Here is a 25,129-nt window from a genome sequence, read left to right on the forward strand (position 1 = left end):
GACCTTGAAGAAACTAAACGGATGGAAAGGAAAGATTTTGAGAGATGCGTTGCACTTGGAAAAGAAAGAGGAAAAAGGAAAATGGGGTGGAGAGATTTGAGGGGTTCCGGAACTTACTTGTTGGGGGGGGAGAAGAACGAGAAGAATGAAGGGGTTGGGTTGGTGATGGTGTTAATGGTGGATGGTGGTAATGGGGCGTGGTGGTGGTGGTGGCGGTGGTGGATATGTAAAATAAGAGGATAATTTGGAGAACATGAGGGCATTTTGGTCTTTTTAAATTTTAGTAAATTGGTCAAGGCAATTAGGTCTTTTCAAATTTTATAAAAAATAGAAGAAAAGGTAATTTGATCATTTTATAGCATTTAATACCTGGTGTGGACCTATCTGGCCTTTGGGGTGTAAAGCAATGGTGGTACGTGGAATATTGAGCTGCTTAAGGGGGACAAGGATTATTGGATGCATTATAAGGGGGTATGTGTACTTTACCCCTTATTTAATCTGGCAATTCCTGCAATATCACCTTCCTTGCACAACATGTGGCGTTAAAAGATCCTATGGTGGAGATTCAATTGCTCCATTTCATGAAGCCCGGCCCGATTTGGCTTCCGGATCAATCTCAACCCGATGAGATTCTAAACCCAAAACGCAGATAGTAGGAATGAAAAAAGTTAAAAAAACAAAAAGACAGAAAGGGTATACACTTTCAAACCTTGACTTTCTTCCTCTCCCTCTCTCTCGGTTCATCTCCTTCCCTCCTTCCCGTCATTGGAGAGCTTCAAGGTCTGAAACTAAGTCTGGTTTCCTTTGCAAGTAGACCCAAATCAGAGGGCTCAGTGGTAGTAATTTTGGGACTTTACTTTCTTCAACCTAAGGACAACCTAATAACATAACAACAGGGAAGCGGTATCTCAACCCCATATCCATTGAAGGAACTCACACCACAAACTCACAGAGGTTCGATCACCCTGAAACCTTGAGGTAAGATTCTGCAAGCACAGCTCTATTAGGAACTGATGAGTCACAAAAAGACGACCAACCAACGATTGACACATGGCATGATCGAGGCCGAGTCGAACCCTTTGACTCTGGAAAAAGGTGGCCGTAAGACATGCGAGTCTTCAAAGACCGAGGATGAGGCCGAGTACCGCAAGCTCGGTGGCATAGTTGGGTTTGTCAAGGCCGACAACCTGGCCAAGCCTGACAGGGTCGGCAACACAGTCGGGTCTGTCGTGACTGACACCATGACCGAGTCCTCCTGGGTCGGCAGCGGAACCGAGCCCCTCATGGTCAGGCGACGAGGTCAACGTCCCCATCTGCTAAGACCAACCGCGCGCGAGCCGACCCCCGAGTATGAGCCCCGAGCCGAGGTCTAGTTAATTGGATTACGAAGCCACGTTAGACATCTTGACATTTGCGGGATACGACCGCTCAACTTGATCAGATCACCCTCCAAAAATGGGATCGAATCCCGTTCGGATAAGGACTCTTACCAAGTGAAGAGTCCACGTCTAAATACGACTCCGCTAGACAAACTCCTATAAAAAATAAAACCCTTACCATTCAAGGACTCTTCTTCGCCGCCCTATTCTCATCCTATAAATACTAAGTTGAACTGTTGTTGCTTTGGAGACCTGACTTAGACATCAGAGAACCCTTGGCCGGAATCACACCAGCTCTCTTGCACTAACTCGATTTTTGCAGGCACATCCGCAGGTGAACCGGGTGGCAGAGGTTTTCACACGCAACGAGAACAATCATCAATAGGTCAATGAATCTGGTAACAAAGAAATATTTCTGCAACTGAACCCAACGGTACTAGTGAATCCTGACCTGGTTGCTGGTTTGAAACTTTGATTCTTGCTGAAGAGTTATTCTTTGACATCTATAGTTGGGAAACATATGCCCAGAATATAAGACACTGAGTACTAGAACCATAAACCATGTACGTGTAATAAGAAAAGAAGAGCCTTGATGATAGTTTGTATTAATCTGGTTCTAGTGACTTGTGGATCATTTTAGATGTGTTGATTGCCAAGAAAAAAGAAAGATAACCCCATGTAACGAATCTTAGAGGATTTGATTAAAAAAAATCGTACCCAGTGCATGAGGCTCCCGCTACTGCAGGGTCTGAGAAGGGTTGCAGCCACTGCAATGTTTGGGAAGGGTGAAAATGTATGCAACCTTACCCCTGCTTTCGCGATGCTGTTTCCAAACTCGAACCCGTGACCACTTAATTACAATCATGATTTGTAATCTCGGATCGGATCAGCCAATATCGGCCAAGGCCAATCCCGAAATTTGGCCTGAAATGCAACCAATCCTTGACCGATCTGATGGGACGGCTACAGGATTGAAAATACAATCGGATTGGCCGATCTGATTGAAGTCTTTGTGGATTTTTTTCAAAGTTTTTAGGTTTATTTTTTATTTTTTATATTATTTTGACCGATACTAACCAATATTGATTGATCCGATCCGGATAATATCAGCCGATCCAATCCATAGATCACAACACACACCAACTCTAGCCGAATAATTTTAGGGGTTTTTTGACCAACCCTGACCGATTTGCACTGATCCAATCCCAACCCGAAAAGGTATCGGCCATGACCAATACCGAATCCGATACCTGGATTTTGAACGTTGGTCACAATGGAGAAACCTTTACCATATAAAGTGTCAACCGTGGGCACACCTAGACTTCAGCTATTGAATTCCTAATTTTTTCATCATCTACCCTAGTGTCAACCTGGTTTGCACGCACTTGGCTACATTCCTTGCACCATGATTTTAATTGATGCTTCGGAACTTTTCTACAGGTGATGTGAACTGGACTTAGTTGGAATAATCAGTATATTTGTAATATAATTTTGATGCTTTTTGACATGGTCTTGAGGTATTTTCAAATCCAACAGATTGAAATGCCGCATTTTACAACAATCAAATAATGTACAATTTAGTTCTGCCTAAAGGATTTACTCTTCCAAAGCTGAGTAGCGGCTTTCACCGCCCACTGTTTCCTCATATAGATACCCTTACCTTGCATGGATTGTCACTATCCCTATCCTCCAAAATTGCTATGAGGCCATTAGATGCTGCTGCTGCTGCTTCTTGACCTGCAATCAGTGCCAAGAGAAACCAACTGCACAGTTAGTAGTTGCTTGATTGCTTAAGCGCCTAAGCAATTTGGATCATATGGATTACAGATTATCAAAGGCCCAGTCATAAGGTCATCAGAGGTTATTTTCTCAAGAGATCCAGGTGCGTGCAGCTACCAAAATATGGGCATCTTCTATCCAGGGTAATATTGAATAAAATGCATTCATATATTTTTCCAGTCATTTGAGCAGAGGCCCCTATGGATGAATCGGACATGTCGTGCCCCATGCAATCTGGACTCTAGATTAATATTATGAATTCAGGAAAAAAGTTCCCTGCACGGGGTTGCAGGACCAGGCCCACACATAGCGGGGCGGAATGACTGCCCTGCCTCCCCATAAATGGTGGGAATTCCACCCCCAATGTGCCAGCGCACGGTGTGGCCCCTGCATCCCATGTAGAGAACGGTCCCCATGAATTAAATACCAAATAGACAAGTGTGACCTTACCATGTTCTGACTACAAAATCTCGTAATGATTGCAATATGCTACTTTGGTCATTGGGTGCAGAAACATGTCCCCCTATGATCTTTTCAACTGTGGGGGGTCCCATCTCATGTACCAAGTTAACAGATTCTGATAGCCGATTTAGTAGGTTTGCCAGGGCAATTACTTCATTCCTCTGCAGCTGCAACTGAAAGACGAACCAGCAAATACACACAATAAGAATGTTGGGAAAAAGAATAGAAGTAAAACTAGAAACAGTGATTGAGACCAGGCTTACAGGCTGTTCCATGTGGTTTTCACCATTAACAGAAAACAGGATCTTCAGTGCGGTGCCCAAGCCAAGAACCTGAAGCTTTCCCCATAGTCGACACTTTTCACAACCTACGCAATCCATCAATGCACTGCAATAAACATAAAGTAACTCAGGTTCTCTTGTTTTATTGCTTTTTCTTCCCCTCTCCCCCCCCCCCCCCTCGCCCAAAAATAATAATAATAATAATAATAAATAAATACTAGAAGAAACTCCAATAGCATAAAATCAGCAGAACCATACAAAAGGTAAGATAGATAAAATTGGTGATTGGAAACAGTATCTCTCCAAAGGGGAGGAACATTACATCATGGTCAAGGGGAGGATGAATGATTATCTTCCATCTGTTGGATGATATTGGGCACATTTTCAGAAATTGTAAACTGTTTTACCAGTTTGGTCAAAACTGAATGTGCTGCAGTAAGTAAAAAGGATCTGTAATGCTGCCTAGGTTCCCCATGCCTTGTCTTCAAGGTGAAGCTTTTAAGGCCAGTAAGTTATTTCCTATTTATATCAAGCCTGTGTTACATAGGTTTGGCTACATGTGTTGAGAAGTCCAATCCACTTCCCCAAAACTCAATGTATAGGGATACATCGCAGAAAATAGGAATATTTTATGAGAGCCAGCTAAAATGTTTAAAAAAATGATGGTTAATGTATTTCTAAAGGGCCTTAATGTGCCAAAACAAGGGGTCCAGGAGTCCAATCTGGATGTGATGGGTACATATCATGGTTTTCAAAATCAGATGTGGATTGGTAAAATTGGCTAATCCAGATCCAGATTCAGATCCTAATTTCACCCGATTCATAAAAAAGGAATTCTAACAATCCCTTCTGATTCCGGACGATTCCCGGCTGATTTGAATGGAATTGGTTCGGAATAAAACCTTGACACATATACAATACCCATACCCATGTTTGTGGTGTCAAATTGGGTTCTACAGAGGGACATGAAGCATCCTGAATTCCTGATAACAGTAATCAAGCCTTTTAAAAAGAATTGAAAGCATTCAAAGATGAGTTTTGAACAGGTTCAATAAAGAAGTGTTTTAATTGACAAATCATTTCATTTTAAATTCCCCTAGCATTTTAGTACATTTCATTTATGCTGCAGCATGGACGTACTTGAGTCATACTAATTTGTTACTATGACGTGGATACAACATATATTCTAGCTAGATTTTGTGAAAATGGTACAGTTCCTAATTTTTTATTCATATTTCTGAACAGAGATATCCAGTGTACACCTGTTTACTCAGATGCTACGGCAACCAAATGCAATGTAGGACAATCTGTGTAAGGTCAAAAGAACAATGAAATTTGAAAACATTGAACGAAAAACAGTGGAGCTCTCAAAAACACAAAATTGCTACTTTCAGAATAACCACTATTAGTTGAGCAAAGCCTTAAATATAAACCTGATGTTTCTGAATTGTCTTTGAATCTGCTGCTTCAGCTCTGGTCCGCTTTGACCTTGCCATAACTTGGCTTCGTCAAATGGGAGAGGGCATGCAGCTTGTAACTTTGGATTATAGAGTAGCTGTTTCACCAAGGACTGTGTTTTCAGGTCCTCAGAAGGGTTGCCAGTATCATACTCAGCCTGCTCCAAATAATCTGCTGCCTGGAACATATTCAAAATAGGGATATAATGAAACCATCATGATGTGTATTATTGGAAGATCAATAACCACAGACATCAAATCGATGAAGCATGGCAAATACTCACTTTTGTCACAGCTCGAAGGACAAAAAGAAAAGTGAAGTATAGGTTCTTCACACGCTCCGAATATTTTAACACCCGTTCGTTCATGATCTCAAGATTTTGACCCCACTGAAATCCAAACAGAAAATGGAAAATGAGATGTTACATCTTGCCAACATACAAATTCAAAAAAATATATATATATTAAAAGGGATACAGTAAATGTCCATTATGACAGCAATAATTGTGTCCTTTACCCCATACAGAATACACATCCCATTTGGTCGATACTTTTAAGGGAAAAAGTTACCCACAATGCCAGTGTACTATCACCCTCTCACATGGGATTGTTTATTATTTTCTCTCCCCTACCATGACAATGTGGGCCCCATGGGAATGATATCATTCTCCGTGCCACCACTGAAGTGGCGTAGGAAATTTCCCCCATACTGGCATTGTGATGAACCCTCTTAGGGATTCTGCCAATCAAAGAGATTGTTCTAAACAGTCTGAATCAAAGGAAAAGGGACATTCTGTATTGTATGGATAAATGACAAATTTGCCAGCATAGGGGACACTCCCCTCTTAAAAGTTGAGAATAGCCAGAAATGAGCTAAAATGATAACCAAGTTGTTAGCTTCATCAAGGAGATAATCAGCAGCTATGTGAATCGAAATGGAGGAATGCAGTCCAGATATCAACTTGTACAACACTTTCTTCTCTGGGCAAAACTCTCCAGATGGATCTGCACAACAGGTTGAATCTCAACATTAAGTTCTAGTGATAAGGATGAATTCGAACTTATCTGAGTATTTAAGTCCTAGCAAAATCATACTAGAGACTAGAGAGAACTTAGAATAAAATCAAACATTTACTGTTAAGTACGAAAATGGATAAAGACACTGGACCTAACAGTTACCGTGCAAGATTAATTCCAAAATGGTATTCATCGTTGACTTTTATTAAAGAATTTGAAAAGAAAAACAGAGTTTTATTTTTATTTTTTGGGGGGAGTGGGACAAGGAAAGGAAAGAGGTTACATGGATACTGATGTAGAGGTTTTTGTGTAGGTAAATAATGTAAGGTAAATTTACAAGTAAACTATCCCCAAATAACCCCCACAAAACAATCAATCCAGGTAGCACACAATCCCCTTGACCATACGGCAGACTAGGTTGCTAACCACAAATAGAGGTGTAACAGAATAACAATATCGAATCAACTGTTGGACCTGCAACTCAGATCAAGTTTAGGTCTTGATGAGATGGAATAGCCCTCCAAGTTTGGGTCTGGTCTGATGGACGGTTAGGGAGATATAGGCAGATTACAGAAACAGAAGGTAAGGACTGAAAATTAGAAGGTAACTAGTACTAGACAAACCAACCAGCGGAATGGTCTCCAAATCTGATCGAAGACTACCTCTGATGTGCTTGATGGATGCTCAAAATCTGGGCCAAGTCCAATGGCCAGTTACAGAGATCTGATGTAGTGATAAAAAATACAAACTGGTTCAGATTTAGAAGGTTATTGGAGAACTTCAAATCTGACAAGCAAGGGATCCCAGGAATAGATCGCGTGGTGCTTCTGGGAGGGGATAATAACCCCAAAGTTGCAGCAGTTGACTCTCCTTGGTTGAGGAATTATAACAGGAACAGAAATCCAAGACAAATCACAACCGCACGTCCTCTTCTGAATATTCTGATCAGCAGCTACAGTAGCAGCAACTTGGATCTTCAATATAGAATTTAGAAGAGGCAACCAGGGGCTTTAATAGATCTCGGACAGAGCTATATCAACTCAGGAAATAGAGAAGATAGCACAGGAAAAGAATGGAGATCGATAGAAAGAATGGGGAGGGGGTAAGTGGCTCTCTCAGCCCTGGTATCTCACCAGTTGGACTCTCTGTCACTCAGCCTCTCTCAACACAATAAATTGCTAGCAAGCAAAGCTTCATTCATCATTAAAAATCATGGGAGACTCTAGGAGAGTCTGTTACAATATATAGGCAGAAATGCTTGCTTCACAAGTAAGAACAAAAATAGAAGCTGACAAGAAAACGGAAGCATACTGAAAATAGAAACTAATATCTATTCTAAACTGAACTAGGTTGCTTGATGTTCCAAACCTTCCCAATAGGAGAAAGGATAACCACACTGATCTCTAAGTAATAAACTAAAAAAGGAAACAAAATCAAAGCCTTTCAGAAACCTCCCAGTAGATCATTCTTTGGTAGCTGGCTGACTTCTTGACCAAGGGCAATGGATCTCCAATCGGTAGTGTCTGGAAACAACTGGAAGACTTCCTTTATTATTTGCTTCTGCAATAAAGACAAAAGCCTAACCAACGATTTGTACTCCCAGCCCAAGTAGGCTGGCCCAGTTTAGAAACTGGTTGGCCCTATGGCCATGTGGTCTGGTCCACTAATTGATGTGATGGACCAGGCCTGCGACTCTTTCGGCTGGTGTAGTGCTTGCCAAAGAATCGATATACATCAGTAAAGGTGTTTGATATGGAATGTTTGTTCTGCCTATCCTTGCATCTTTCAAGAAAAATGTTGTCAATAGCTGCTTCACATGTGCACGGAAAATATTATTTGGATCCAAGCTTGGGGAAGAGGGGGAGGGGGTGGGGGAAGAAACCTCAGATTGACTGGCAAGTAAAGATCTTATCTAAGGAACTAATTTGAAGCTGGGAATAGATGCTGATTACTCAGTTCCATTATCCCTCATGCCCTTTTGGCTTATTGTCCTTTCCACCATTTTTTTTTTTTTTTGGGTGGGGGGGGGGGAGGTGGGGGAAAGAAAAAACTTTGATTGACTGGCAAGTAAAGGACTATCTGATGAACAAAATGGAAGCCAGACATTAGATGAAATAGGAAGCTGATGAAATAGGAAGCTGAGCCTACTCAGTTCGTCATCCCCCACCCCTATTTCCTTTTGTCTTTTCCATCAAATTTTTGTTTCCACCCATTTTCTCTTCTTCTCCTTGACCCACATGCTTAATCGCTTGATTCATGGAAAGAACATTATGCCAAACTACAATCAGCCAATTAGTTTCAACAACTGCAGCTGCCCTAACCATAGTTCAAAAACTCGCCGAAATCTCAGCGAGATCTCGAATATCTCGAGAATCTCGAGCTCCTCGAGATGAGATGACATAGGAGACACAAAACATGCACAGTTTCGAATAACTCGACCAAAATTTTGAATATTTCGAGAATCTCGACCTCCTCAGTACTCATAGAGTCATAGTATTGTATTGTTGGGACTTGGGAGTTGAGACGTGGAAGACTAGGGTAGTAAGGTGTCTATGACTTATGTATTATTATTGTACTTGGGTTGGGTATCTACGCAATATGCATTGTGAACACTTTCACTATGTCTTGTACTCTTGTGGTTTGTAATAGAAACTTTAAGTCTTTAACTATTTCTTAAATAATTATTCAATATTATGTGTCTTCAGCTATTATTGCATAATTTACTTGTTTTACTTGCCAATTATGTCTCATATCATTCAAATACTGTGTAGAATTAAGGGTTCGGCCTTTACTGCCAACCAAGGGTGCAAACCCAAAACACCAAATTGGGTTTTTTTTTTTTTTTCAATTTGAAGAATTAAATATGTTTATTAAGCCTAAAACAATCTTCCCTTAAAGTTTCAGAGCCAACTTAGGCCATTTGCCCACCGAAACTTCATTAACAAAAAACAAAAAAAATGCACTGTCTGGCCGAGATCTCAACCTGATCGAGACGGCTGTTCAAGATGAGTTTTCGAACCATGGGTCAAATTCAGTTTCAATCCCTTCGTTCCAGGTGTGATCTTATCCCTTCTTTGGTTCTTTTTAGTCCTATATACTCCTTGTTCACTTCTTCTATTCCTTGGTTTTTTTTTTATTATTCTGGTTATTATCTTCTTCTACCCTTCTAATACCTTACCTTTGGGTTGAATAACAATTGTTAGAACATTTTATTTTCTAATCCATTGAGTTTGAAATTTTGTGGGGTGTTGTTCATAAATTAAAGATTGATACTAATTGTAGAGTTTAGTACCAGAACACAACCCCCACGATAAGAGTGAGATCCAAATCCCAAGATTTTAGCCCAATTGGAAATCATAGGAGAGAGTTATCTCCATTGAAATAGAATCTGTTCTTTGGATTGCGCAGAATCTTTCCAACCATGGCGGCTCTATTGTTGGGGTTAATTCAAACTCAAATCCTATATCTACACGTGATGGCAACAATCACGTTTGTATTCTTAGAAGGGGTGCTCCCTCTGATTTGGCTTTACCCAAGAATCGTGGGGAGCTTCCTCTTTATAAGGATAATGCTGGTTATAACAACGTGGATGAGGAAGTTACAGATGGGTTTTCAACTGGGGTAGATTCAATTCATGGATTGGATAATGAAGGTGGATCTGATCCGGATAATGAAGGTGGGTCTGATCCAGGATAATGCAGCTAACTTTGAGGGGTTCGGTTCAGACTATGGGGCTGACCCAGATGAGGTAGCAGGCCTGGTGGGAGAAGGCGATCACAGTATTCAGGATTTGCCTACATCGTCGGATGCTAGACCAGTGGAGGGGGAGAAAATACCTTTACAGTTTAGAGATGCTCCTTTACCTCTATTTGATAATCAGGTGAACTTTGTGGAGGCTAACATCATTAGCCAAGGTGCATGGAAGAAAGGAAAGGCTGCTCGAGCAGTACCAGATTCGCAGGCTGCAACCCGAGGTGGTAGGGGTGCTCCTCGTGGGGGCTTACCTTGGCTGCTTCTCGTGGGGGTAGGGGTACTGTCGGAGCTGGAATTGCCTTGACGAGCAAGGGACGAGGGACTGGTCTTACTCATGCGCAGTCTTCTTCTTCCATTGAGGGCCTTCCATCTTCTTTGTTTCAAGAAGGTTGGCTTGTTTTATCGTTTCATGAAGTTCATGCTATAGGAAGGTGCAGTTATGGAGAAGAAATTGGCAAGTGGTTCTATGTTAGTTAGGGAGGGGGTGGTTAATCCAAATGAGAAAGCAGGTCAGACGAAAAGGTCTGACAGAGTTGCAAATAAAAAGTGATCCAATGCGTGTCCTATTCTGGAACGTAAGGGGGATGAAGAACATTGCTGCAAGAAGGGCCTTGAGTGGTATTCTGAAGGAGCATTCTCTAGACTTGGTGTGCTTGGCAGAACCAATGATTGATGTCCATAAATTACCTGCTCTATTTTTTAATAGAATGGGATTACTGCTGATTTAATTTCAAACTCCAGACGTGAAAAGGTTCCTAATCTCTGGGTTTCTGGAAGTCCTTCATTATGAAGCTGGTTGTTGTTTCTCCTTCAGAACAACAGATTTCTATTACTGTTGACTGGGTGGGCTCAATGGTGCAACTCTCCTTGGTTCATGCAAAATGTTTTCGTGTGCAACGAAGGGATTTATGGGTCGAATTGGCTGGCCTCCTCTCCCTCTATCCCATGGTGTGTGGTAGGTGATTTCAATGCAACATTGGAATCACATGAAAAAAGTGATCCGGGCAGGTTTAATATTGGGGTGCGGCTGATTTCCAAGCTTGGGTGGATTCTTGCTCTATGGTGGAGTTTCCCTCGCAAGGAAGAAAGTTTGCGTGGTCCAATAATAGGAGGTGCGGGAATGTTGCTGCAGTGCTGGACCGTGGCTTTTGCAACGATCATTGGATTTCTCACTTTTTATGTTGTTCTCAGTTGGTGCTTCGCCGGGTATCCTCTGATCATGCTCCCCTTCTTTTTATTTCTGGAGCGGTTCCAAAACCAAAAAACTGCCCATTTAGGTTCCAAAAGTTTTGGATGGAACACACTGACTTTTTGCAGGTGGTTCGTGATAGTGGGTCCCTGGCAGTGCGCAGCCCCCCAATCCTTTGTTTTTCTCAAAAACTTAATAGACTTAAGCCAATCCTCAAGGCTTGGGCTAGATCGGTGTTTCCAAACTGTTGTAATATGGGTTCAAGGGTAAAATTGTCATAGGGGTAATATTGTCCTTGTACCTGTTCCAGAATGTTCTTTCATATATTATAAATAAAGGATGGCTGTAGTCACTCTGACTCAAGCCAGTATTCACGGAATTCAACATGGCATCAGAGCCAAAAATATTTTGGGGATATGGGAATTAGAAAATTTTTCCTTTTCTTCTTTTGTCTTTCTCTCTTCTTCTTCTTCTTCGTGATTCTGCCCTAAGGACAGCCACCACCGCCAGCCCCTCCACCACCGCCAGCCCTTTCCCACCTTCCGCCAGCCCCCACAAGCCACTCCACCACCTCCGCCAGCCACAGCAGGCCACCCCACCACCTTCCGCCACTTTTCCCAAGCCCGCAGGCCTCTCGCCTCCTCTCTTTCTCACGAGAGGTCTCCCTCCTTTTGCCGTAATTTTTTCCCACCCACCATGTTGGTTTCTGCGATTTTTTCCCAAGCCCGCAGGCCTCTCCCTCATATTGGTTTCTGCGATTTTTTCCAGCCACCATGCCTGACGTTTCATAGATCATGTCTGCTTCCTCTGGTTCTGATGGGTCATCCCAACACGACTTTATTCCATTTCCAGGGAATCCCATCAAACTCAATGGCAGCAATTATCTTTTATGGTCTCGTTCCTGCTTGTTCGCTATTGGATCCCGTGGTCTCTCTGGCTATATCATGGGCACTCAAGTCAGGCCTACCGAGGCTGGTACTGCAGTGGATCGATGGATGAACTTCAATTTTTTGGTCATGTCATATCTTGTAAATTCGATGGAGCAAGATATTGTCGGGCGCTATCTCCTTCTTGATTCAGCTGCAAAGATTTGGAAAACAGCCAAGGGCACTAATTCTCAGGTTGGGAATGCTTCCCAATGTTACGAGCTTCGTCAGAAGATTCACTCTACCAGGCAGTTGGAGTTGTCACTGTCTCAGTATTACAATACCATGTGTACTATGTGGCAGCAGTTGGACTTTCTAGGCACCTTCACTGCTACCTGCGATGTTGATGCCACAGCCTTCCGTAAGTGGGAGGATGGCTTACGTGTTTTTGATTTTTTGTCCAGCCTCAATATTGAGTTTGATCAAATTCGTGCCAATATTTTGAACCGAGATCCACTTCCATCTCTGGAGCAAGCCTATGCGATTCTATCGGCCTAGGACAGTAGGCGTACAGCCATGGTTCATCCTGTCACTCCGGAACGATCGGCTCGTCTCTGGTTCGCAGTCTTCCTGAGGAACTTCTACCAGGTCTGCTAGTACTGATCGGACATCTGGTGATCGCCCTCCTATTAAATGTGATCACTGTGGGAAGGAGTGGCATACCAAAGATCATTGTTGGAAGCTTCATGGTTGCCCTGCAGAGACTCGCGGGCGTGGGAGGGGTGGATCCAATCGGCCTAGTAACACCCGTGCCCATTAGGCAACTTCTGACGACCAGCCTGATCAATCTCTTTCGCAAGTAGTGGCTGAATTGCAAAATCTTCGGGATATGGTGAATCGATTGGACACATCTTCTTCGGCATCAGTATCTCCTTCCATGGCTGCCTCAGCTTTGTCTCTGCCTACCAACCCAAATTCTTCTTCTTCCACAGGTATTTCATTTGGTGGGAACTGCACCTCAGTCCTGCCCGATTCTTGGGTAATTGACTCAAGGGCAACCGACCATGTGACAGGTTCTTCATCTGTTTTTTTCCAAGTATTTTCCTCTTTCTGGTCATAACAAGGTTCGTGTTGCTGATGGGTCTCTTTCTCCTATCTCGGGAAAGGGATCTGTCCAATGCACTTCCTCTCTTAGCCTTTCCTCTGTCTTACATGTTCCAAAGTTTACTACTAATTTGCTTTCCATTAGTAGCCTAACTAGGAATTTAAATTGCAAAGTAACATTTTTTCCACCCTATTGTTTGTTTCAGGACTCAGCAATGGACAGTACGATTGCATGTGGTAAAGTGGTAGGTGGTCTGTACGTACTTAACAGTTCCCGGGGAGCTTTGACATCTCAGCCGACATCTTTTGATTTTGATTCTACACTTTTTGAGTTGAATAATTGGCATCGTCGTTTGGGCCATCCTCCTATAGAAGTTTTATCTACTTTATTTCTTAGTCTAGTGAAACGGTGTAATAAACATAATTTCTCTTGTAACGATTGCACTTTGGCAAAGCAAACTAGAAGTATTTTTCCTATTTCTGATAATCGAAGCAATGTGCCTTTTGGTTTGATACATTTTGATGTGTGGGGCCCTGCCCGATGTATTTCTACTTCTGGATTTAGATGGTTTGTCACTTTCATTGACTGTTTTAGCCAGACAACTTGGGTGTATTTGATGCATAGTAAGAGTGACGTCTTCACTTGTTTCACTCTATTCCATAAGATGGTCCAGACCCAGTTCGATGCTAAGGTGAAGATTCTCCGCTCAGATAATGGAAAAGAGTATATGGATGGTGCCTTCCGCTCTTATTTGGACAGCCATGGAATCATACACCAGACCTCTTGTGTTGACACTCCTGCTCAAAATGGAGTAGTTGAACGCAAGAACAGACATCTCTTGGAGGTTGCTCGTTCTCTTATGTTTACTATGGTTGTTCCTCCCCGCTTCTGGGGTGATGCTATTCTTACAACCACCTATCTTATCAATCGGCGTCCCTCTCAAGTCTTAGGTGGCCGCTGTCCCTTGGACATTGGTTGGAAAATCGACTTTTGTTGTGCTTCCAAAGGTCTTTGGCTATGTCGTGTTTGCAAGGAATCACCATGTACACGGCAAGTTTGATCCCAAAGGACTGCGGTGCATTTTTCTGGATTACTCAACTACACAGAAAGGGTATATATGCTATCATCCTCCTACACGAAAGGTATTTGTCACTATGGATGTCGTCTTCCGGGAGTCTAAGGCTTACTTTAAACAGCCGGTACCTCAGCAGGGGAAGATTCTAAGTGGTGAAGAGGCCCCGCTGATTGCTCCTCTAGACATTGAGATACCTACTATAGAGGATGTCTTTGTTGAACTAGAAAATGGAGTTACAAGTCAGGAACAAGAAGTGGGACAGATTGAGCACAAAGCAGTGGGGGAGAATAAAGTGGACTTACACTCGGGAACTGATTTTCCTTTGATGACCCTCGTCAAAGAGACCCTACACAATCGGCATCTTCTGCTAAGTCTTGCTCCTAGTCATTTTCGTAAGCCACCTCATCCAGCTTGATTTACCCATTGCTATTCGGAAACAAAAGGAGTTGTACACAACATCCTATTTCCAACTATGTGTCATACAACTCTCTAACTCCTTTTATCTTCTTTATCCTCTGTTTCCATCCCTTACAATTGGCAGGAAGCAATAACCAAACAGAAATGGAAGGATACGATGAATGAAGAAATGCTTGCTTGAGAAGAATCAGACCTGGGATTTGGTAAATCCTCCACTAGGAAAGAAATCGGTTGGTTGTAAATGGGTCTTTGTTGTGAAGCACAAGGCTAATGGCTCAGTGGAAAGATACAAAGCAAGACTCGTAGCCAAAGGGTTTACCCAAACCCATGGAATTGACTGTCAAGAAACATTTGCTCCTGTAGCAAAAGTGAATACTATACGGTTATCATCTCTTGTGCTGTAAATCGAGGATGGGAACTCCAACAACTTGATGTGAAGAATGCATTCCTACATGGAGATTTGGAAGAAGATATTTACATGGAGATACCTCCAGGCTTTACCTCTTTAGAGACTCAGAGAAAGGTATGTAAGTTGAAGAAGGCTCTTTATGGTCTGAAGCAGTCACCAAGGGCTTGGTTTGGCCAATTCCATAAGGCTATGGTTGCTTATGGGTATAAGCAAAGCAATGCTGACCACACATTGTTTATTAAAAGGATGGGACAGCAAGTGACCATTTTGATTGTCTATGTTGATGACATAGTGATCACGGGTAGTGATGCACATGAAATCCAAAAGCTGAAGACATATTTGGGCATCGAATTTGAAGTCAAAGATTTAGGGAGATTGAGATATTTTCTAGGGATAGAGGTTGCCTATTCAGCTAAGGGCATATCTCTTTCCCAAAGAAAATATACCCTGGATCTATTGAGTGAAACAGGGATGCTTAGGTGTAAACCAGCAGACACCCCTCTTGAGCCCAACATACATTTGAAGAGTAAGGAAGGTGACCCAGTGGACAAGGGTAGCTATCAGAGGTTAGTTGGCCGATTAATATACCTCTCACATACTCAGCCAGACATCACATTTGCGGTAAGTGTTGTCAGTCAATACATGCATGATCCTCACTCTTCTCATTTAGAAGCAGCATACAGAATACTCTGTTACCTCAAGTCCTCTCCTGGAAAGGGAGTCTTGTATTCTTCACATAGTCATCTCCGGATAGAAGCATAAACTGATGCAGATTGGGCTGGCAGTCCTGATGATAGGAAGTCCACATCCGGATATTGTACATTTGTTGGAGGGAACCCTACTACTTGGATAAGCAAAAAATAAGCTGTTGTAGCTCGATCTAGTGCTAAAGCTGAATTTCGAGCTATGGCACAGGGTATTTGTGAACTTCTCTGGCTCAAGGGGCTTCTTCAAGACTTGGGGATGAATGCTGATCTTCCAATGCGGCTCTACTGTGACAGTAGGTCAACAATCAACATTGCTCACAACCCGGTCCAACATGATCGTACCAAACATGTTGAGATTGATCGGCATTTCATCAAAGAGAAATTGGAACAAGGAACAGTTTGTATTCCATTTATCCAGTCTAGTGAACAGCTGGCTGATATCCTTACCAAAGGGATCAGCAATAAGTTATTTTTTCCTATTGTTAGCAAGTTGGGCATGTTTGATATGTATGCACCAACTTGAGGGGGAGTGTTGTAATATGGGTTCAAGGGTAAAATTCTCATAGGGGTAATATTGTCCTTGTACCTGTTCCACAATGTTCTTTCGTATATTATAAATAAAGGATGGCTGTAGTCACTCTGACTCAAGCCCGTATTCCCGGAATTCAACACAAACGTTGATGCAGCCTATTGATGAAGCAAAAAAAAGAAAAGAGTTGGACAACATTCAGTTCCAAATTGAAAGCGATGGGATGTCCGACCTTCTGTTCAGTAAAGAAGCTGATGCAAAGACTGTCTATTTGAAGGCGATGGAAGCTCATGAAAAACTTTGGGAAAATCCCGAATCAGATGGATGACCAGAGGAGATAGAAATTCCAAGTTCTTTCACCTGTCAGCGAAAGTTCGTAGGGGCAAAAACATCATTAGATCTTTAAAGAAGGACGATAGTTCGGTTCTCTTAGATCAAGGGCAGATCTTGGACTCTTTGGTCAACTACTATGAAAATTTTCAATAGGTTGTTCCTTCAACTGAACATTTGGAATTATTTAACTATATTCCAAGGGACGTTGGGGAAGTGGATCATCTTGGTCTTGATGCGACTCCCATTGATGATGAAATGAAAGTAGCAGTGTGGGACCTAGACCCTGAAAGCTCTCCAGGTCCAAACGACTTTTCAGGTGCTTTCTTTCGCTTGTGTTGGGAAGTAGTAGGTGGTGACTTATGTGGTGTGGTTAGAAGCTTCTTTGTCACTGGTGTGATTCCAAAGGCAGTAAATAATAGTTTTATTTCCTTGAGGTGATCTCCAAGGTAGAAGGAACCCAATCTCTGGACAGGTATAGACCGATTTGCATGGGGAATTTTCTGTACAAAACCATCTCTAAAGTTATGGCTTCGAGGCTCTCTGTGTTGCTGCCTCGTCTTATCTCGGACGAACAGGGAGCCTTTCAAAAGGGTAATATTGTATCAGATAACATTGGTCTGGCCTCTGAGCTGGCCAATCTTATGCATGCGTCTGCCCGTGGAGGGGGTATGGGAATCAAGTTAGACATTCAGAAGGCTTATGACTCTCTATCTCATTGAATTTTTTGTTTGCGGTGCTCCATCGTTTTGGTTTTTCAGAGAAGTGGATCTCTTGGATTCACCAGATCCTCTTGTCTTCTTGCATTTGTATTCTTCTCAATCGAGGTCCGGTTGGTTTTTTTGGTGTGACTAGAGGTCTTCGGCAGGGGAATCCCATCTCTCCTCTTCTCTTCATCCTGGTTGACGAAGTTCTTTGTAGGGGGCTGAAGTCGCTGCTGCAGGAAAATTTAATTAAATCCCTCCCTGGCTCTAGAGATGCGGAAGTCCCTTCTTATCTTCTATTTGCGGATGACATATTTATTTTCATGAATGGATCTCTAAGGTATGCACGCAATCTCAATGTGTTCTTATCCAAATATCAAGAATTTTCTGGGCAATGGATGAACTTGGAGAAAAGTAAATTATTTTTTAGTAACATTCCTCCTTGTCGTAAGCAAAGCATCTTGGAGTTGTTGGGCATTCCGGTGTGTTCTCTTCCCACTCGGTTTCATGGCGTGCAGATTTTTAGGGGCAGGGTCAAAAGGGATCATCTTCTCCCTTTGATGAATAAGTTGAAACATCGTCTCTCAAGCTAGAAGGGAAAACTCCTTTCGTTGGCAGGAAGAGTTGAGTTGGTGAGGTTAGTCATCTCTGGCATTTTGATCCACAATTTTTTAATTTATTGGTGGCCTAAATCGCTAGTAAAGTTATTGGAACGCTGGATGAGAAGCTTCATTTGGAATGGAGACTTGGAGTTTTCAAAGAAAATCATAGTAAAATGGGCATATGTTTGTAGACCCAAGTCTGAAGGGGGTCTTGGCATTAGACGCCTTCGGGATGTTAATAAAGCTCTCCTCCGCAAACTGGTATGGCAAGTCAAGCACAGGAATTCAGGCATAAGTAAATTTTTACGTGCAAGGTTTGTCAACAGGGATGGTTCTATCAAAGGAGGATATAAATCTTCTTCTGTGTGGCCTGGTGTAAAAAGGTTGTGGAATTTTGTGGCTGAGCAAGAACGCTGGTTCGTGGGGAATGGAGAAAAAATCTTAACTTGGACAGATAGGTGGCTGGGTCCAAGGTTTATCGAAAATATGCTTGAGTTGGATTCATCCCTGTTCCAAGGAATGGTATCTCTCCTCTCTGATTTCATTGTAGATGGTGAGTGGCGTTTTCCTCTAGTAGAAGAGTCTATTGGCCTTTCTAATATTTTTGAAGCAACTAAAGCGGTGAAACTCCCTTCTACTCTTGTGGATGATGTTTGTTTTTGGGCTCTGACTTCTCCGGGGTGCTTCACAATCAAGTCGGCTTAGGATGCTCTGAGTGAGAAGAAGCCCAAGTCTCTTGGTTTTCTTTGGTATGGGGTAAGTTTTTTCACCCAAGGCATTCTGTTTTCGCTCAGAGACTTATTCATGAAAAAGTTCCGACAGACAACAAGGTGTGCTCTAGGGGAATTCCTATTCCTTCTCATTGTGATCTATGTTTGAAGGCAATGGAATCCATGGACCATATCTTCCTGGACTGTGACCTTTGTTGGAGTTGTCTGGACCTGTTCTTGGCTTGCTTTGGTGTCTCGTGGTAGGGACATTCTTCCTTTGATAATCTTTGCTCTTGGTGGATCATATTTTTTCCCTAAAAGAGGCTTGGCTGGCTAGGGTAGTTTTGATCCCTTACTTTACCTGGATGGAACGCAATGCCAGGTGGTTTGATGGTAAAAAGTGCTCCCATTTTCAAATATGGGATTTAGTGAAGCGAGAAATTCAACTCTTATCCCCAAAATTTAAGGGTTGTGTTTCTTCAATGGAAGGTCTTCTCTCAGCTAGACGCCTGGGCATCTCAGTCCAGCCTCGTGCTCTTAGAGATATGATGCAAATTTTCTGGTGTCTAACTGCTCCAGGATGGGTAAAGTTAAATGTGGACACGGAAGTTTTATGGGAAATGAAGGAAGGGCTGGGGCAGGGGGCATCTTTAGAGATGATCATGCAAATGTCTTATTCACATTCAGAAGATTCATAGGGATCAAAAAAAACTTTGAAGCAGAGTTTGAGGTGGCTGTCTTTGGTTTGGAAATGGCTAAGGACCTTGGCTATCGCAAGGCGTGGGTAGAGTGTGATTCAATTTCAGTTGCCTTATTGCTATCAATAAAGATTGTGCCCTGGTTAGTGCATCAAGTCTGGTTCTCTCTTCAGTCTTTCCTCTCCTCCATTAAGTGGAAAGTCTCCCACTGTTTAGAGAGGCGAACCCCCTCGCAGATTTCTTAGCAAAGTCAGCTGTTAGAATTGGCAGACTCGTCTTCCCTGGTTCCTCTACCTCCATCTATGCAAGCAGAAGTTTCGCACAATTCTCTCTGGCGTCCCAGATACCGCTCTATATAATGCAGGTCTGAGTTTTTATTTTCATGTGTTGCTTCCCTTTCTTTCCCCATTGATGGCCATGCCAAAGGGGGAGGGGGGGTTGGGTTAGCTTTTTTGTGTTTCTGTGCGCAGCTTTTGTCCAGTTTGTATCATTTTATTTATTCTTTTCTTTCTTAATACAATCGACCTTTTAGCAAAACATTATTTTCGATTATGAGACAGATATTCGAGATATCTGGATATCCTATTCAAAAAGTGTGTAGTTGCAGAGAGAGAGAGCAGCAGGCAATCTCTGGCAGCGAGAGAGAATCTCATGAAGAAATTCACATCTCTTTCTCTGAAAAAATCAATCAAAATTTCATTATAATGGTAACCATAATGAAATAGAGAGAGAGAGAGAGAGAGGTTCCAGCAGTTATTTGAGATTCCTCCATTGCCGCTCTTGCAGTCTTCTTCCTGCCTTATCCCTTTTGGTTTGTAGATGTTATCCTATTTCCGTCTCAGATCTGGATTGAAGATGATGAAGGAACGAACAGCAAAGATGCGACGAGGCAAGAGTCGACTGAACAGAGATCACTTGAATACTCTATTGCCGAACTTCCTGTCTACCTCCTGCCTTTTCCCTTTTGGTTTGTAGATGTTATATTATTTCCATCTCAGATATGGATCGAAGATGATGAAGGAACGAACAGCGAAGATGTGAAGAGACGAGAGTCGATTTAACAGTGACCACTTGAATACTCTAGAGTCCAGACTCCAAAACAAAAACGAAAGGAATGAATGAAAAAACTCTAGTGCTGCACAATTGTTCTCCACTATCTCCACTTTATTAGTTTTTTTTAGAATTTTTATTTCAAATTAAATTAATGCGTTTACTAAACACTATTTAAGGAGTAAACGTCCACTAACACTATCTTACTTTTTTCTTCTTTTTTTTTTAAATTAAAAAAAAAAAAAAAAAAAAAAAGAGATTCCACTAACACTATGTAAAATTACTTTTTATTTTCTTTTATTTTATAAAGGAAAAAGATCGCTAACTGGGCGCGTGCGGTGCGCTGCACCAGCGCCCAGACACGGGTGTGCAAAATGACCGCCTTGCCCCTCATGGAAGATGGAATTTCCTAAGGGCACGGCGGTCATATCACGTCCCCTTGTGTCTGGGTGCAGGGGCAGGTACCACACATGCCTAGGTAGCGTTCTCTTTCCCATTTTATAATATTAACACTAAACGAATCGGATAATGGGATATCCTTATCCGATTAGTTCTTGGACGGATTCGAATATTATCTGGATAGTGATTTTCCGAATATAGATACCCCTAAACAAATATGGAAGTGAATTGAATTCGGATTTTCGACTATCTGTTTACATCTCTATTCTTTTGACTGGATCAATTCTGGCCTTGCCTTGGGCATCCCAAGCACCTTGTCGCCTAGGGGGACACCTTCACAAATATGATGCCATTCGAACGATTCTGCTAGGGCATTCTTTCATTCAAAATACAACTTCATCACTGCAACTTGAATTACCACCTTTCTACTATACTACCTCCTTCTAAAGCCCCAAACTTTCACAAGAGCATCCTCAAAGCACATAGATGGTGACACTGGCCCTCGTTGCACTTGACCATGCCGTCTAAAGGACTGCCTTTTATTCCATTACTTAAAATCCATATAACTTTGGTGGAGAAGAGAAAAGAAAGAGCCTAGGAACCAAGCGGAAATAAAAGGTGCACGACAATTATTATGCATGATAAAGTTCACACACTTTTGGACAAGAAAAGGCCATAAAAACAGTAAGAGTTAATAGGATAAATGAATGAAAGATGACATGATAAATAGAAATTTATTTAAGTCCAACAAGAAACTGCAATTTTTAGAGGGAAGGGGGAAAGAAGTAGTACACTCGAAAATGGAAACAACTGATAATGCAGCTTAGGGAAAGCTATAGATGTAAGTTTTTTGTGTCCAGAAGCAACATTGTCAGATCAGATAGCAATAGTTATCATGTCAAATCATAAGAAATGCCGTCATTGCAGTGGGTGAAATGAGTGAGAATTATATGAAATTTAAAGCATATCAAGTTGTGTACTCTGCACAAAGGAAAACTTACATTTTGGACAATTCTCTGTGTAAATAGCATCCCATATCCTCCTAGCTGATGGACCAGTATAGCCAGTGTAACGTTCAGGATTCAGTTGGAGATTTACATATGTCATCTCAGCTGCAAACACAAATGACACATAAATCATAATTGCTCTCAGTTTGTCAAGATTGAAGCCTTATGCACAACTAAATAGCAAAACAATCTTTCCTAGAAAAATAAATGAGAAAACAAGAGTTATTGGATATGTCCACAGTCAGATTTTGTGATTCTCACCTTCCCCATGGACCTTGGGCGGTGAAAACTATTCAAATTTAAAACATTAAAAAAAAAAAATCTTATTTAACTTGATGCTTTTGTAAAAGAATTTCAGCATCAACAGCTTACGAAAACAAGCTGTTTCAGTCATAGGCATGGCATTAGAGCAGCACTGAAGTCGTATAAAAAAAAAAACCAAATGATTGCATTACAGGTGCCCACAACAGTAGCAGTAAGACTTACAGTTATCAGTCTCGTCATCGTTTGTCCATGGATTGTCTGTTTCTATCCATCCTCTAAAAGCTTTAGTATCTAGAGTGCGATCAACAATTGCCTCTGGCTTTCCCTCTTGGCACACTAAGTCGTCAGATGAAAGCACTCGATTGAAGGGCTTCTTGAACGTTTCTGGAATCTCATTTTCTGGGCATTCACAGACGCTGCAATCCCGGAGACGGCACATACCATCATCAGGCCAGAAAGGACAATCACACCACAGTTTAACCTATTGCAGAAAAAACAGCCAGTAATTGAACAATCAGATCAAGTCATCCAAGTATTTCTAAAGCACAGAATAACATTAAAGTACATGAAGAAGAAATGTGAAGAATTACAAGTTGCATTCAACTTTTTTTTTACCATAAATCAAGGAGGAGAAAACATTTCTTTGGCTTGGAGTTTGAGTTCTGGCAGCTAATCTTTGACAGCCAATGACTTTGGCATATTTGCCCTTCTAAATAATTCAATGCCTATAAGTTGGATTTTTCTTTTCCGTGTTTATTCAACCAAAGAAGACAATCAGCAAGTTTCTGAGGGTACTATTAAAATCTAGTGTTCAGATGAAAGTTAATGCATAAATACAACAACCACCTGGCAGTTCCTCCAAGTGTTTATAAAAAAAATTAATAAGGAATTCAACACCATGAACCTCCAAATCATATTGAGGACTCCCATTGACACCCTCCCTTTCCCCAAACAGCTGATTGCTTCTTTCTTTATGCAAAACCCAAAGACAGCACCAACAGAAGGATTCCTTAAAGAGTCAACAACTACTAATACAAAAGCATCTCTTTGAATTCAATACAATGATACTCCTTTCGAGCTCCAATTGATAGTTGTAGGGGGCCAATTCTATTAACAAGCTTATATTGAAGGTAATCAAGTTCTATGATCTTATCTTTTTTTAGCTAAAGGTTAGCAAAAGAATATATTAATTATTAAAAGATTAAAAAATGGATGTACAAGATTAACGTCTGGGTATACATATCAAAATGTCCAATGACCCATATCCAAAACTAACGGAACAAAGGCAAAGGATTATCCAAACTAATTGAACAAATATCAAAGCATTTCACCTACTTCCAGCCCAAATAAAATAATCACCATACCTTGAAATACCGGAAAAATGGGGTTTTAACGAGCTCTTGGAGCAGTGGATGCAACACTTCCTCGTTAACACTGTCAACAGTCTCATAATCGCAGCAACAATCCTCTACAATGCCAGTATACTTGCGTGAATCCTGCAAAGATTCCAGGGAGACAAAGGGGCAAGTAATCATAATCAAGCAAGAAATATATTTTTTGGGGGGTTAATATGATTCAGTCAGAGGCTCAATAGTACTTCAAGATTCACATCAAAGAGTACTACATTGATCTCCATGAGTCACCATCTAAACTTGGATCCTAACCTCATTCTAATTGAAGAAGTTATAAATAATAATAAAAGAAAAAGACAAAAAACAACCATAGTAAATCAGTGCCCCATCGACCATCGATTGAGCTGGGGAAGTGAAAAGAAAAAAAAACTCTAACCAAGATCAGATTCTTCAATTCAGACTAATGAAGAAGAAAACTCATCTACATATAATAAAGTGGAGCAGAACATGCCCAGATATCACTCCTTTGTGAAAAGTGTAAAATTGAATATGAATCAACAGCAGTTCACGATCACCCAGACAAATATTCCAAATATTGTAAAACAAGACAGGAATGGGAAAAAAAAAAAGGGGGTAGATTGTTTTTAAGAAAAATGGAGATAATACCTCACACTTGCAGGGCTTGTGCGCACTGCGACCGAAAAGAGAGATCTTCGGAGCTACTATTGCGAGAAATACTATAACGGCGGCTCCAAGAACCCACAACCATCTTCCACTGGGCGTCGTCTTCTTCTTCTTCTCTGCCATTTTCCGTTTCACAATTGCGTCAATCAGAACAATTCCTAGAGAGAAAAGTAAAAAAAAAGGGGGGTCTGCTATTCTGATTTTCTTTTTACTGATAAAATTTGGTAGGAGAGAAGGAAATGGAACACCAAATAAAAAAAAAATGGAATTATATATAGAAGCAAAGGGAAGGGAAGACAATACAACGAAAGATTTTTAGTGTTTGATCTTCTGATTCGATTCTTCTGTGTAAGAAATTTAATTCAGCCGCGAAACGCGTCAATGACGGTTTCTTGCAATTCTCGGCTGCCGTGGCCCCTGGTTTCTACATTCCTTCTACTAAATTGATTTTTGGTTGGAAAATTAACAAAAAAAAATTGACGCGTGGGTAATTTTTCCGTCACTTAACCAATCAAAATTGACAAATGGACTTGTTAAGTGAACTAAAGTCACCAGCTGGGTATAGGTGTGTAACTTGGGCCGAAAACCCTGAGCCCGCCAGTGGACTGACCTGTAGCCCAAAAATATAGGCCTATGTTGGGCCCGGCTAAGTTTAGGTTTAAGGCCTCAGGCTATGCCCAGCGGATCCGGATCCTCTACAATGAAGTGTGTGCCCAATGAGCATTAGGGATTAAATGGATAATCAAAAATTCGAATTTCATCCGCATCCGTATTCGTTTAGAGATATCCGAAAAAAAAATCCAAATACTCCAATAAAAATACGATCAGAAAAAATCTGAATACTTAATAATAAAAAAATTAAGTAAATAATGATCTTGAGGGTTTTTGAACACTCAACAAGTTC

The 25,129-nt window shown here is 41.4% G+C and overlaps 1 protein-coding gene across 1 annotated transcript; it reads right to left on the reverse strand.

The window, feature by feature from the left end:
• Window positions 1–2,774: 2,774 nt before the first annotated feature.
• On the reverse strand, window positions 2,775–24,676 carry LOC122641068 (endoplasmic reticulum oxidoreductin-1-like). The gene is made up of 11 exons (XM_043834387.1): window positions 24,524–24,676; window positions 24,208–24,383; window positions 23,554–23,685; window positions 22,412–22,670; window positions 21,920–22,030; window positions 6,245–6,363; window positions 5,643–5,747; window positions 5,335–5,537; window positions 3,884–4,007; window positions 3,609–3,793; window positions 2,775–3,116 (listed from the first exon to the last, which is right to left on the reverse strand). Exons 2-11 carry the CDS (start codon window positions 24,346–24,348, stop codon window positions 3,089–3,091), a joined length of 1,407 nt encoding a protein of 468 aa, XP_043690322.1. The 5' UTR covers window positions 24,349–24,383; window positions 24,524–24,676; the 3' UTR covers window positions 2,775–3,088.
• Window positions 24,677–25,129: the final 453 nt, after the last annotated feature.

Source organism: Telopea speciosissima, chromosome 9 (genome assembly GCF_018873765.1).
Source record: "Telopea speciosissima isolate NSW1024214 ecotype Mountain lineage chromosome 9, Tspe_v1, whole genome shotgun sequence".
NCBI lineage: Eukaryota > Viridiplantae > Streptophyta > Magnoliopsida > Proteales > Proteaceae > Telopea > Telopea speciosissima.